Source organism: Canis lupus, chromosome 12 (assembly GCF_048164855.1).
Source record: "Canis lupus baileyi chromosome 12, mCanLup2.hap1, whole genome shotgun sequence".
NCBI classification, from domain to species: domain Eukaryota; kingdom Metazoa; phylum Chordata; class Mammalia; order Carnivora; family Canidae; genus Canis; species Canis lupus.
This window is the reverse complement of record NC_132849.1, coordinates 39,199,457-39,213,896: the sequence shown is the minus strand read 5'-3', so window position 1 is coordinate 39,213,896 and position 14,440 is coordinate 39,199,457. Positions and strand designations below refer to the sequence as shown.

Sequence of the window (14,440 nt, the reverse complement as noted above, 5' to 3'; positions counted from 1 at the left end):
TACTTAATGATAGGACTTAAAAATCTCTTTTGGATAACACTCCTTGTGATGAATAGCCTAATAATTACACCCTTCCATGAAGAGTATAATTTGATTGGGGGAAAAATTGATTATCTGGTAGAGTGGTGCTAATACAAAAATTGATCAACAAATCAAATGGCAAATACGCGACATTTAAAAATATATACGAAATAAACCTTTTATATTTTGTGTTCATTTAAAATTTTTTATTCTTTTATGCTTTTGAAATGGTTTTATAGTGATATATGTTTCAGAGAAATCACTTCTTGATTTCTTTTGAATTTTCAGCTCTATAAAGGTAGAATTAATGCCACAAGCCATGTCATCCAGCATCCAATGTATGGAGCAGGCCATAAGTTCCGAACACTTCATCTGCCAGTCTCAACAACATTATCAGAAGTTCTTGACAGAGTGTCAGGCAAGTCAGATTTAAGTATAGTTCCCGTAGTTCTTTGGTGTGACGTGTGTTATGTGGAGTTACAATAGAATGGACAAGGAAATGTTGACAAGCCTTGGGAAGCCATTGGTGGAATTTTCTCATAGTAAACCATCTGTCTATCTTATATAATATAATTTGCAGGCTGTTAATTGGAATGACAGGACTCTAATAAAGATCTCAGAAATGACTGGTCAAGAGATGAAAGTGAAATAGGTAGACTTGACTGATGACCTTATTGTGTATAATAGTGAAAAAAGTAGAGAGAAATTTTCACTTAGGTTCTTGCCTGTGTTCTAAGATGATGATTCTAAGCCATTCTAATAAGATGGATGCCTTTAAACAGCATACAGCTTATGAAATAAACAAGTTTTTGATGGCAGAATCCAAATCAACTGTAGATAGTTTTATTTTATTGCCTCTCAGAAATCCTGTGAATAAAATCAGTGGATGAATTGAGTAAGCATCTTCTATGTCTAAGCACAGTAATCAGCCTTCGGGTGTTAAGAGTAAGCAAGACACACACTCTGCCCCTCAGAGTATTATGATCTTTTGTATGCTGTCAGATTGAAAAATAAATTTAAGAATGTTTACATTCTAATACAAATGTAAGTATGTTTCTAACTGAATGCAGTAGAAGGGAATACCTAGGCTTACAACAGCAGAAAGTTAGGAGTGTCTCAGAAAAAAGCTTCTATTAGTGGGAAATAGAAGTCTAAGCTTAGAGTAAAAAACTGGATTGTAGAGATTTTGGAGTTGTCACAATACATAGTAAGTTAAACCTTGTGAATGAATGTGATTGCTATGAAAAAATAAGGTATTAAAGAATCTTCTTTGGTTTTAGTCACTGCATCTAATGCAAGTGTGTACATAATACTTTTCTTTTTATATGTTATACAGTAAAATGTTAGAACACTATTACAATTGTATAAATAACATTTGTTCTTATTTGAAAAGGTCTCCCTTACCCTCTTACAGCTGAACTTTTTTTGAAAATTTAATTTTACAGACTTTTTCTCTATAATAGTCTTGAAATTTTTCCTTCTACGTGATGAAGAAAAAAATGAATAATTAAATAAAAGAAGGAGAGGTGGGGAAGAGTACTGAAGTTCAGTTATTGAGTCTTACATTTAACTTGATCATGGAAAAGTAATAGACATTATTACAAAATAACTGAAATTATTTTTCTTTATCTTTACTATAAAGGAATACTGTTTTCTAAAACGTCTTTCAGTCATTAAAAATTTAAAGATTAGTTCTCCCCCACACAAAAAATAAAGATTAGTTCCTTTTATTACCTACAAATTTAAAAAATAAATTGATTGCTTTGTAAGAATACTACTCTTAATAAAAAGTCCAACTGAGTCATCTGAGCAAACATCAGAAATTTGCAGGTGCTTAATGTAACCTCTAATTAGCAATGCTTTGGTCTTTTAAAGCATGTTTATGATTTTTAGCCATATTTGATGATCTATTTCCATGTGTATGTATATTTCATCAATATGTGTAAAAATAAATCCAAAATTACAATAAATTTACTCGCTTCCTAAAGCTTCTCACTACGTTGCTTTCACATAATAAACGTTTTGTGTCAGTATTTTTGCTTTTACAAATTTCTCTCACTACTTTTAAGCAATTTGATTGTTATATGCCTTGTAGTTTTCTTCTTATGCTGTGAGTTTGTTAACTTTCTTGAATCTGGGTTTACAGATTTCATCAAATTTGGAATTTTTTTTTTTTTTTTTTTTTACAAATATTGTCCCAAATATTTTCTGTCGTCCGTTTTTCTCCTCTCTTTGGGTAATTCCAGTTATACATTTTTATTAAGCCTCTTGAAGTTCTTTCACAGAGCTCACTGAAGCTCTGTTCATTTCCCCCCCAACTTCTTCCTCCTCTGTTTAGAATTTTTGGATAATTTATATTACTCTATCTTAAAATTCTGTTCCTCTGTAGTGTTTGTTAGAAGTTCTTTTGGTTCTTTTTTATATCTTTATATAAGCTTTCCTCTATCATCTTAAACATACTGATTGTTTATCTTGATTATTTTTCCTCATTATGGATTGTATATTATGGCTTCTTTATTTGCCTGAAAATTTTTATTGGATGTCAGGCAATGTGACTTCTACTTTTTTAATTTTTTGGGGTGCTGGCTATTTTTGTGTTTTAATTTTTTTTATCTTGTTCTGGGGTAAAGTTATATGAACTGAAAACAGATTGTTTCTTTTAGAGCCAGCTTTTAAGTTTTATTAGGTAGGACAAGAGCTGCTTTTAATCTGGGACGGAACTTACTGTGATAGTGGAATTTTTTTTAATAAACTTATCCTGTCTAGTACAGTAGCTCTTAAGCACATGAAATATGTTTGGCAAGACTAAGGAACTAAATTTTTAACGAATTTAATTTTAAAATGGTGCTATTTTGGAATAGAAGTAGGATACTACATTTGAAAATGCAGGTCTAGGGCTACTTTAGCTTTACTACAGAGGTAATACCCTTCTGAGAACCCCGTTAGAATAGGACCTAGGCATTGGGAACACACGTTATAACCATAATTTTAGACCCTGGGGCTGGTCCCTTGTTACAGTTGAGAAGTACTTTCCTTGGCCTTTGGTGGTTTCCTCTTAATAAAATGCTCATCCATATGCACTGAAAACCCAAAGGAGACACTAGGTCTCTGGAGCTCACGTTCTTTGCATATCTCTCCTCCCTAACAGTGTAACCTGAAAACTGCAGCCAGCCGCCTTTGTCTTCCTGGGCTCCCAGTGCATGTCTTCACCTTGAGTGACTCCTGAGTTATGTCAGTCTGTGGCCTGGGAAACTATAGGCAATGAGCTGGAGCAGTCAAGGGCTCCCCTCATTAGTTTTTTCACTTACTTAGGTATCAATCTCCTGTCTTCCTGACAGCCATTGTCTGAAAACTAATGTATTTTCCTAGTTTATAGTTATTTCAGGTAGGAGAGTAAATCTGGTTTTTGTTGTTTTATCTTGACCAGAAGTGGTTATTCAAACTAGAACAATTTTAAACAGAATGTTGAGAAAATTTTTTCTTAGTGATATCTTTTAGTATTTGGCATTTACTGGGATAACAGTATGTTCTTAGTACCTAATGATCTTTACTGATTTTCCTGATTATGCTATCAATTAATTGTGTGAATTTTTTATTATTTAAGTATTTCATTCTGACTTCTGTATTTTGCCATTTGGAATTGATTGGTTGTTTCTGTAAGAAAGTAAATGTATTGTTGGATTATATATTTATTGTTTTCAGTATTTACAGAATTTTTAAATTTCACACAAAAAAGTACTCTCTAAAGGCAGTTTGCAGTTAGGAGGAACTCCAGGAATTGAGATCACAGGGATATTTTCAGACAGTTAAATAAAGCTAAAGAGTAGGAGATAATACAAAGCATACTATTTTATTATTTGTTTCACCTTTATAACCTTATAAAGCAGCTTTAGATAATAACTGTTAAGTTAGAAAAGTACAAAGAATCGTATCCATTTAGTGAATAACTAATATTAAAACAGTTAAAAAAATAGTTCATATAGGCTTTTGAATTTCTGGTGACCAAATCAGATCATTGATTTCATGATTTTTTTTTAAGATTTTATTTATTCATGAGAGGGGCAGAGACACACAGCAGAAGGAGAAGCAAGCTCTTTAAAGTATCTAAGTTTCCTAAGTTAAAAATAGCAAAACAAATTTTCATTAGTGAAATTTGTTCCCTTCTACTCCTGTTTGTAGAATAAAAAATCTAACATAGTTGCTTTAAGAAGAGTCCTGAGCTTGTGTTCCATATTTGCCTTTAATAGGTTAGATCAGTGACTCAGTTTTGAAAATAGTATTCTTTCTTGACACGCCATGTTGTAAGGACCAAATTACATATTGGTGGCAAGTACATTGAACTGTGCCTAAAACAAAGGAAATTAAGTGGTAGTAGTTTTTCATTGCCTTGAGAGGTAATAACCACTGTAATTTGTGATGTTTTCTGGAGATTGGAATTTAAGTATTCAGGCTTATGAACAGTGGTGATTCCCTTACATTACTCTCAGCAGGCTTTACCACATCAGTATCTTCTAAATGCGTTTACATTCCCTCCATATTAGTGGTAATATCTTGTGTAATCTCTGTTTGAAATATTTATAGCTTCCTTCTTAATGATTTTGAAAAGCAGTGTGTTTTAGGTAATATTTTCTTACAGATACACCAAGTATCACTGCTAAACTAATTAGTGAACAGAAGGATGACAAAGAAAAGAAAAACCATGAAGAGAAAGAAAAAGTTAAGGCAGAAAATGGATTTCAGGACAATTACAGTGTTGTTGTTGCTTCAGGTATGCTTTCTGTTTTTTATAATCTTGATTTTGTTTGGGTTTTTATAAAATATAACACATATTTATAGGAACTTCATGTAATAACTATTAATGCAAAAAAAAAAAGGTGACTCGTAATGAAATTTTAATACTGGAGGTAAACATATTGTACCTGAAATCCGTTACTAACTGGCAGTGTAATTATTACACTTATTTTATGTCCAAAACATACTATATTTCATCAGATACTGAACATTTGTGAATTGTTTAAATACTCCATTTAAACTTAACAGCATACAGAGAATTGTGCTCATACTGTCAGGTGAAGTAGATGACAAAATGACTGAGATAACTGATCATTTTGGAGGATATTTTATTTAACATCAGTGATATGACTTTAGTTCATAAAAGGCTTTTTGTTTTTAAAGATTTTATTTATTTATTTGAGAGCAAGGTGGGGGAGGGGCAGGCGGAGAGGGAGAAACAGACTCCCCATAGAACAGGGAGCCTGTTGCAGGGCTCCATCCCAGGACCCTGAGATCATGACCCGAGTCACCCAGGCACCCCAGAAAAGAAGGTTTAGCCTATATTATTTTACTCCTTAAGTAGGAGGGAGATCTCTATATTGGTGGAATTTATTATATCACAGAAGAATTAATGCAAGATTTCCTATGCATACTTGCACAAAAATACTTTCTAGTAAGTGGGCAGCCCATTACAGTAAGTGGGCACTCAAAACAATAAAAGGTTTTTATTTATTTATTTTTGAGAGAGAGAGAGCACGCGCAACCTTGGGGGGGGGTGTGGATAGAGGGAGAAGTAGAGCAGGGAGCCTCATGCGGGACTTGATCCCAAGACCCTGGAATCATGACCTGAGCCAAAGGCAGATGCTTAACCAAATGAGCCACCCAGGTTCCCTAAGACCATAGAATTTAGCATTATTTTTTACTTTCTTAAAGATAGTTACAAACATGAAACAAAAATTCATGATGTGTTGTGAAGGGCAAATAGAATTGGGAGATCAGATATAAAAATGAGAAGAAACCTTTCTCTCTTTTCCCATTATTAAGGAATGTGATGCTTTTTAAAAATATTGTAGAAATACTCTTTTATTTCATGAGTGTGGCTATATATAGAATTTTACTGATTCTTATAGGGCTGAAATCCCAGTCTAAACGGGCTGTGTCAGCTACACCACCTCGTCCACCATCCAGGAGAGGGAGAACAATGCCTGATAAAATCGGAAGTGCTTCTTCAGGAGCGGAGACTGCCAACAAAATAATTACTGTCCCAGTGTTTCACCTGTTCCACAAACTCTTGGCAGGTAATGTTCACAATATGTAAAAATATAAAAAATTTTGAAGACATGTAACCACCAGGCTCCTGTTTAATCCGTTGTTCTTGATAAGATAAATGATTTAGTGAAACTTTGTCCACACAGTTCCCTCTAAGAAAAATGAGATAAAAAGGAGTAACCTTTTACATATCCTTTTTAACATCATAATGTTGCATATTTACTGTTTACTAGGTTTCTACATTTTGTTGTCAGTGTGCTATAAAATCAGTAAAAATAATGTTTTAAAGAATTCATAACAAGTTATATAGGAATCAGTGTGAGGCAGATTTTGAAGAACTGATTATAGTAGTAGAAGTTTTTGCCATACCATTGATAGGTAGTATTGTCTTCCTACCTGAAAGATATTCTTTGACCAGTATACTTCTCATTGGTCAAGGTGATACCAAATTTATATCCATTTTTGTGCTTCATTATAATCCAATTGCCAACTAACTTTGAATGGATTTTCCTTCTTAGCTTTATGTTCTTGATTTATAGCAGAGATTAACAAAGTATGGCTAGTAGACTTGGTGCCTCTATCTGTAAAAAAGTTTTATTGAAATACAGCTATGCCTGTTTGTGTGTTGTTCTTGATTGGTCAGAGATTAACAAACTATGGCTAGTAGACTTGGTGCCTCTATCTGAAAAAAGTTTTATTGAAATACAGCTATGCCTGTTTGTGTATTGTCCATAGCTGTTTTCATGCCACAGTGGTAGACTTAGTAGTTGCAACACGGATTGTATAGTCTTCGTTGCTTAAATCATTTGCTATCTGGACTGTATGGAAAAGATTTTGCCAACCCCAGATTTGTAGGAATGTCTATTTCTTTGTTTCTTGCTGTGGCTCAGAATATCTTGGTGGAATTTTGTTAGTAATACTTTCTGTAGACAAAAATTGTTCTCGTGTCAGAAATAGATTTCTGTAAACTTTGCATGTGCTCATTTTAAGTTGTTTTTAAATTGGTGTCTGAATCAGAGGCTTAATGTGCAGTTCAGTAAAAACAGTAACTAATTGACCTAATCAGACCAAGTAAATGTCTCCCTCTTGGATTCCAGATTTAACTTAGTTATGTCATTTTTAGGCCAACCATTGCCAGCAGAAATGACACTTGCCCAACTTTTAACTCTCCTATACGACCGAAAACTTCCTCAAGGTTACCGTTCAATAGACCTGACTGTTAAATTGGGATCTAGAGTTATCACAGACCCAAGTCTATCAAAAACAGACTCTTTTAAAAGGTTACACCCTGAAAAAGGTATGTAATGATGTTTCTTTAAAACTATAGTCTGTGATCCAAGGAAGTAGGAATTTCTGTAGCTAATGACTTAATTTACCTTTGTTTTTATTATATTAAGTTAATGAAGTATTTTTCTTTATGATGGAATTTTTTGTAAGTATTAAAAAATTGCTTTTATTTTCACTAGAAATTAATCTTAATTTCTCTTAAAGCATCACTTATTTTATAAGCACATGTGTGATTGTTAGCCTTTTGCATTCTTCAGTAAATTCTAGTGTTTTCAAAAACATTTCAAGAAGTTTTGCTGTTTTCAGTAGGATTATTTGGGTTTTTAGTATTTATAGAATCTGGTTCTGTGTAAACATACTAACCTTTGGTTTTTCTTTGTGAGTGGTTCAAAGTTAAATCAATATGGTATAATTTTTAGTTTTCAGTACGAGAAGTCTTTGTTGGTATTCAGTTTTTTGTAATGGGATACTCAGAACATGATGTGTATATATATTAGCATTTGCTTTGAATCTCTGTGGACATACTTATTTTTACATACAATATAATTTACAAATATGACCTAAAGGACAATGCTTCTCAAACCTAATATGCATATAATTTACCTACAGAACACTTCTAAAATGCAGATTCTTATTCGGTAGGTCAAGAGTGGGACCTGAGAATTCTACATTTCCAAGGCTCTAGGATGATGCCAGTGGTTGTATGCCAGTGAACATACTTTGAATAGCAAGACTATAAGAAGCAACATCAGAAATCATTAAAAAAACTATTGTGGCATCTGGCTCTAAAGCTTTATCTGCATAACCTAAAATATTTATGTTCTTTGTTAAGTAGAGAGAGGTGACAAGAAGATCTACTTTGTAAATGAAAGATTATTATAAAAAGAGATACTTTCTTATCTGTTATTTGTAATTTATTGTTCTAGATCATGGAGACTTACTTGGTAGCTGTCCAGAAGATGAGGCTCTCACTCCAAGTGATGAATGTATGGATGGGATATTGGATGAATCTTTACTTGAAACCTGTCCCATTCAGTCACCATTACAAGTTTTTGCAGGAATGGGTGGACTGGCTCTTATTGCAGAAAGACTACCCATGTTATATCCAGAAGTAATTCAACAAGTAAGATAAAATTCCTAATCAAATATATCATTCCACAGCAAAGCCCTTTGTTCTTTTTTCCTTTTTAAAAAACTTAGTTCTGTTAACCTTTTGAGTTACAGTCTTTGAGTATCATATAAGTCTTTCAAAGGTCAGCCTATTCAGAGCTTTGTGAGAATTAGTTGGTACCAAAGAAATGCTGAAGACCGAGCACATTTGCCAAAGTCTTTACACTGAAGCATTACCTTGATTTTATGGTCATCACACTGTAATATTTTATTTCTGTGCTTCTTTAGGTATATTAATTATGGATATTACTGAAAACGGGAGAGTTAGATAGTAGTATATACCTCTACCCAAATGCACTGTCTTTTTGATTAGCTTTTTTCCCTGTTTTAGGTACCATTTCCATTTCAGGTAGTTTTAAAAGCAAACTGCTTTAACCTCTTAACTGTTAATTAATGTTACTATTGATGTAGGTACTTTAGGTACTTTCAGTGCTCTTTTATTAAGGAGGAAGGAGTGTGACTCATGGAAAGTTGTAAATACAAAGCACTTGATTTTATTGAATGAAGTAGGGGAATTATTCTCTGTAATTTCATGTACTTAGTGTATATATGTGTGTGTATATATATGTTTCCTAACAAAGGACCACAAACTGAATGGCCTAATGCAACAGAAATGGATTCTTCTATGGGGTAGGGAATCTCTAAGTCTGAAATGAGGTTGTTGCAAGACCCGTGGGCCCCATGCAGGCTCTGGGGAAGAATCCGTCTCATCTCAGCTGCTGGTGGTTGCTGGCACTTGGCTTTCATTGGCCTGTAGCTCCTCCAGTCCAATTCCTGCCTACATTTTCACACAGCCATCTGTCTTGTATCTCTCTCTCTTTATAAAGACAACTGGCACTGATTTAGGATCCACCCTGATCTATATGCAGGGAACCCTAGAGTTCTATACTGTTAGAGATTAATAAATGAATGAATAGAGAAGAAGGGAACATTTTTACTTGCAGTTCAGGGCCAACTAATAAATGTAGAAGGAACGGTAGAAAGTCACTATTTAGCAACCACTGTAGTAATTATTGTTTTAGGTAAGAATTTTTAAAGTGCTAATTCTAACTGAAGTTTGGAGGAAAAACAAGATATTTACATAGTCTTAAAGACTGTCTATAGATTCTTAACTGATAGAAAGGATAAACCAGCAACTTTACCTAGAAATAAATAAATGTATGGATGTATGTATCTAACTTTAAAGTAGAGGTACTTATCAGATACCACCATGCTCATGATATCATTTAATTCCTGATGATTGGGAGCTTTTTAAAAACATGTCCCTTTATTGGTCCTTTTATTCCTCTATTTTGAGGAGATCATTTAAAGTCAAGTCTTTAATTTGAACCTGATGTTGAACACACAAATAGCCAAGCAGATATTTTCTTTTTCTTTAGGTGAGTGCTCCGGTAGTAACTTCAACCACTCAAGAAAAGCCAAAAGATAGCGATCAGTTTGAATGGGTGACAATTGAGCAATCAGGGGAATTAGTTTATGAAGCACCAGAAACCATTGCAGCTGAACCTCCACCTATCAAATCAGCAGTACAGACTATGTCTCCCATACCTGCCCATTCTTTGGCTGCTTTTGGATTATTTCTTCGTCTTCCGGGCTATGCTGAAGTGCTACTGAAAGAGAGAAAACACGCCCAGTGCCTTCTTCGACTGGTATTGGGAGTGACAGATGATGGAGAAGGAAGTAAGTCTTTGAAATTATTAATGAAATTAAACATAGGTAGGTTGTGTAAAAGTTATTCAGAGCAGTGCCTATTATTCATTATTTCTTTCATAGTAAAACTGCTATATGATTTGTGTTGGTAGTTTCATTCTAATGATACATACAGCAAGGCCTAAAAAATCTTCAGTTTCATTTTTTTATTCATACAAAATGTGTTCACTGGTTATAAAACTGCTGGATACCATCAGAGGCAGTCAAAAATGAAGCAGCTCTTTAGATCCTGCCGTCGTGTAGCTAATGTTCTCCAAAAGTAGCAACAAGCAATATATATAAGCATACAAAAGACTTGGGAGAGGTACAGTATTATCAAGGCTCAGAGGTATGAAACTGCTTCCTTACTACCCAGCTATATGAATACAGTGGCATAGTAATTTTTAGTAGGGCCTGGAAGGACAGAGTCTGGGCTGAGATGAGCTAGAAAGATGAGTTGAGCAGTGTTTATGTGCTTAGATTATATATGAGAGAGGATAAGTTAGCAGATGACAATTTGCATAAAAAGCACTGAGAGCTCATTTGAAAAGCTATGATTAATAATAGATCATGAAGTATTATTAAGAACTTCAGATTTTATTCTGAATAGTAATGAAGATCTATTAAAATGTATGAACCAAGTCATGATATCATGACAGTCTGTCTTAAAATGAATCGAAGGAGTGTTTAGACTAAATAGAAAGTGGAAAATAAACTTACATAATAATTATTTTCTAATATAATAATACAGGATAATAATAAAAAGCTATGGCAGTTTCCCTTGGGCTGTTAATTTTAAGGGAATATTAAAGAGTCCTAATATAGGGTAGCCTAGCAAGTAGATTTTCAGTTTACCTATGATTCTTCAGTTAATGACCATTCCATTTGAAAATTAACAATTGTTCTTAATTTTAAAGTCACATGGTTTTGATTAGAGTTGAAATCTGTAACATGCCAGTTAGAATATTAAACCCTTACTACAAGTGTATTTAATTTAATAAAACTATGTTAATTTATTTGCCGATCCTGTAACTCTGAAGCTATTGAATATTCAAAGTACATATTTTACCAAAAAAAAAAAAAAACCCACATTCTTTTCTTTTGTATTTTCATATTGATGGAATTCTTTAAAAATGGTAACATTATTTTAAATGTTATTGTAATAACTTACTAAATTATAACTTCTGTGTACTAAGTAATCTTAGTTGTTTGGTTTCATATATAAATTGTATATACCTGTTTCAATAGATCAGAAATTTTTTTTAAAGATTTATTTATTTATTTTAGAGAGCAAAAGAGAGAACAAGAGCAAGAAGGGCAGAGGGAGGAGGAGAGAGAATCTCAAGCAGACTCTGTGGCTCAGACTGTTAATTGAGCTAAAACCCAGGCGCCGCAGATCAGGAATTTCTAATTACTTGATCTGTGGGTTGTTGTTTTTTTTTATTTTGTTTTGTTTTGTTTATAATTTAAGTAGATAGAAGGGTAAATGGTATTTTGGCACTCTTACAAAATGATAGGTGTAACCCTTAGCAGAAAATTGCCTTTATGCCATTTCACCTTTTTTTTTTTAGTGAATATTCAATGACTGTTTATTAAAAAGTGTAATTCTGGTATCCATTTCTGAGGTGGTTTTCTCATCCACCATTCATATAGCAGTAGTTTTTGGTTTTGGGTTTTTGCATTTAGCATTCGTTTCTAACTAGATGTAATAGAAAACTGTGTTACAGACCAAACAAAATAGTTTTACTGTTTTGTTACCTTTTCATGGTTGAAACTACTCCCAAGGCAATCAGATTATCTTTATACTGTTGTGAGGAACTTTCAATGCTTCTATTTTAGTTGTTAGGTTTTAGTTTAATTTCTGGTTTACAATAATCTCAACATAGTCTATAACTATTAATTAACATATAAATATATTTCAACTACTTTTGTTTACATATATGATATCTTAGAGTTTTTCCAGACACTTATTAAATTTTCAGGTATTATTCTATTTGTTGTCTTCGGGTTTTTAATAAATTTAGTAATATATTTCATGTTGTCTGTTATGTTATCACTATTAATTTCTAACCCTGTATATTGTTTTTTATTATGTTCTTAAATAGTTTTAATGTTGTCTTTCTTTTTATTCTAGGTCATATTCTGCAGTCTCCATCAGCCAATGTGCTTCCAACTCTTCCTTTCCATGTCCTTCGTAGCTTGTTTAGTACTACACCATTGACAACTGATGATGGTGTGCTTCTCAGGCGGATGGCATTGGAAATTGGAGCACTACACCTCATTCTTGTCTGCCTCTCTGCTCTGAGCCACCATGCCCCACGAGTACCAAACTCTAGTCTCAATCAAGCAGAGGTGGGTTTAGTTTTAATTATTTAGATTATGAAAAAGTTAAGTTTAAACATGGAGTACAGAATAGGTTTTTTTCCTGAAATAATATTTCAGTGTACTCCTTTTTTGCTTGTAAAACAAAGGATACTTATTTATTTAAAATATTTTATTTATTTATTCATTCATTCATTCATTCATTCATTCATTCATTCATCAGAGACACACAGAGAGAGAAGCAAAGACATAGATATAGGCAGGAGAGGCAGGCTCCCCACAGGGAGCCCGATGTGAGACTTAATCTCAGGACCTCAGGATCATGACCTGAGCCAAAGGCAAACTCTCAACCACTGAGCCACCCAGGTGCACCTAAAAAAAAGGGTATTTAAAAGAGAAACTGTGAATTGTTTTTTTCCCTATTAGGCTCTTTTAAAAAACCATAAGTAAACCCATCTACTTGAAAAACAAAGATTTAGTAGCTTGAGAAGCTTCCCAGAATATGCTGAATTTATACCCTGATCTCTCATCCTTTTCTTTCTTGGACTTTAGTGAATCATAGTATTGAATTGGAGCTTCTAGCCAGTTCAGTAAGACAAGGGAAATAAAGAAAAAAATAACCCTCATTATTTCAAGATGATTTGGTTATGTTTCTAGAAAACCCCCAAATAATTAATGAGTTTAATGAGGATACAGTATCTAGGTTCAGTATTTAAGTTACGTCTGTATACCAGAAAATAACCTAAAAGAAATTTTTTAAAGATATTTTTAGAAAGGCATCAAAAAGAAAATATCTGTAAATGAATCTAAAAAAATAATTGCAAGACACTTATGCATGAAATATGTGAAGTTTTTTTTATAAAGAAATACTAATCTTTAATAAACTGAGGTCTGTGCTCATGTTTATTTCCGTGGGCACAGAAAATACAACAGTTCAATAATATTTCTTATCAGACATTTGGATGGCTCAGTCGGTTAAGTATCTGCCTTTGGTTCAGGTCATGATCTCGGGGTCCTAGAATTGAGTCCTATATTGGGCTCCGTGCTCTGAGGAAAGTCTACTTCTCTCTCTCCCCACCCTTCCCTCTCCTTTTCCCTCTCCATCTCTGCCTGCCACTCCCCCTGCTTGTGCAATAAATTTTCTGTCAAATAAATTTTTAAAAAATAGTATTTCTTATCAAAGTGATCTTTATGTTTGATGGAATTTCAGATTTATTTTGAAGGAAATTGACAAGCCAATTCTAACATTTTTTGGGAATATGCAAGGGGTCAAGAATAGCCAAGGGAGTTTCAAAGAACAGCATACCTAGTAGGTTTATGCTATCCTGTATCAAAATTTATTATTAAGCTGTGGCATTAGTACAAGGATAGACTAGAAGCCCAGCAAACAATAGAGACTTAAATCCCTTTGTGTTTGGTTATCTGATATGACAACAGTAACTCTGCAACATAATGGAGTAAGTATAATCTTATCATTAATGATTTTCGGATCAGGTAAATATTCTTGTGGAACAAAAATGAATCTTTAAACCTTAATGTACACTATATGCAATAATTAATTTTAACTAATGATAGATCTGTATATGTAATACAAAATATAACAATGCCCTTTTACAAAAACCAGAGATACCTTTATGATCTTAGAGTAGACAAAGATTTCTTAAAAAGAATATTTTTAAAAGCACTAGCCCATGAGGGAAAAAAGCTGGAAAAAAGCAACTGTGTTAAAATTAAGAACTTTTCTTCGTCAAAATCACTAAGAATAGAGAAAAGGGTGGCTCGCCAGTTTAGCGCCTGCCTTCGGCCCAGGGTGTGATCCTAGAGACCCAGGATTGAGTCCTATGTCGGGCTCCCTGCATGGAGCCTGCTTCTCCCCCTGCCTGTGTCTCCCCCCCCCCACCCCCCTCTC

The 14,440-nt window shown here is 33.6% G+C and overlaps 1 protein-coding gene across 19 annotated transcripts in view; it reads left to right on the top strand.

The window, feature by feature from the left end:
* BIRC6 (baculoviral IAP repeat containing 6) overlaps positions 1 to 14,440 on the top strand; it is a 230,898-nt gene that overhangs the window by 143,132 nt on the left and 73,326 nt on the right. For all 19 annotated transcript variants that reach the window (XR_012004549.1, XM_072770594.1, XM_072770588.1 and 16 more), the window contains 7 exons: positions 310 to 439; positions 4,658 to 4,789; positions 5,925 to 6,092; positions 7,187 to 7,360; positions 8,277 to 8,473; positions 9,900 to 10,200; positions 12,344 to 12,561. Coding sequence is in view for 18 of the 19 variants with exons in the window: in XM_072770594.1 (XP_072626695.1) it covers positions 310 to 439; positions 4,658 to 4,789; positions 5,925 to 6,092; positions 7,187 to 7,360; positions 8,277 to 8,473; positions 9,900 to 10,200; positions 12,344 to 12,561 (1,320 nt within the window). In the remaining variant the exon portion in view is untranslated. The remainder of the gene's footprint in view (positions 1 to 309; positions 440 to 4,657; positions 4,790 to 5,924; positions 6,093 to 7,186; positions 7,361 to 8,276; positions 8,474 to 9,899; positions 10,201 to 12,343; positions 12,562 to 14,440) is intronic.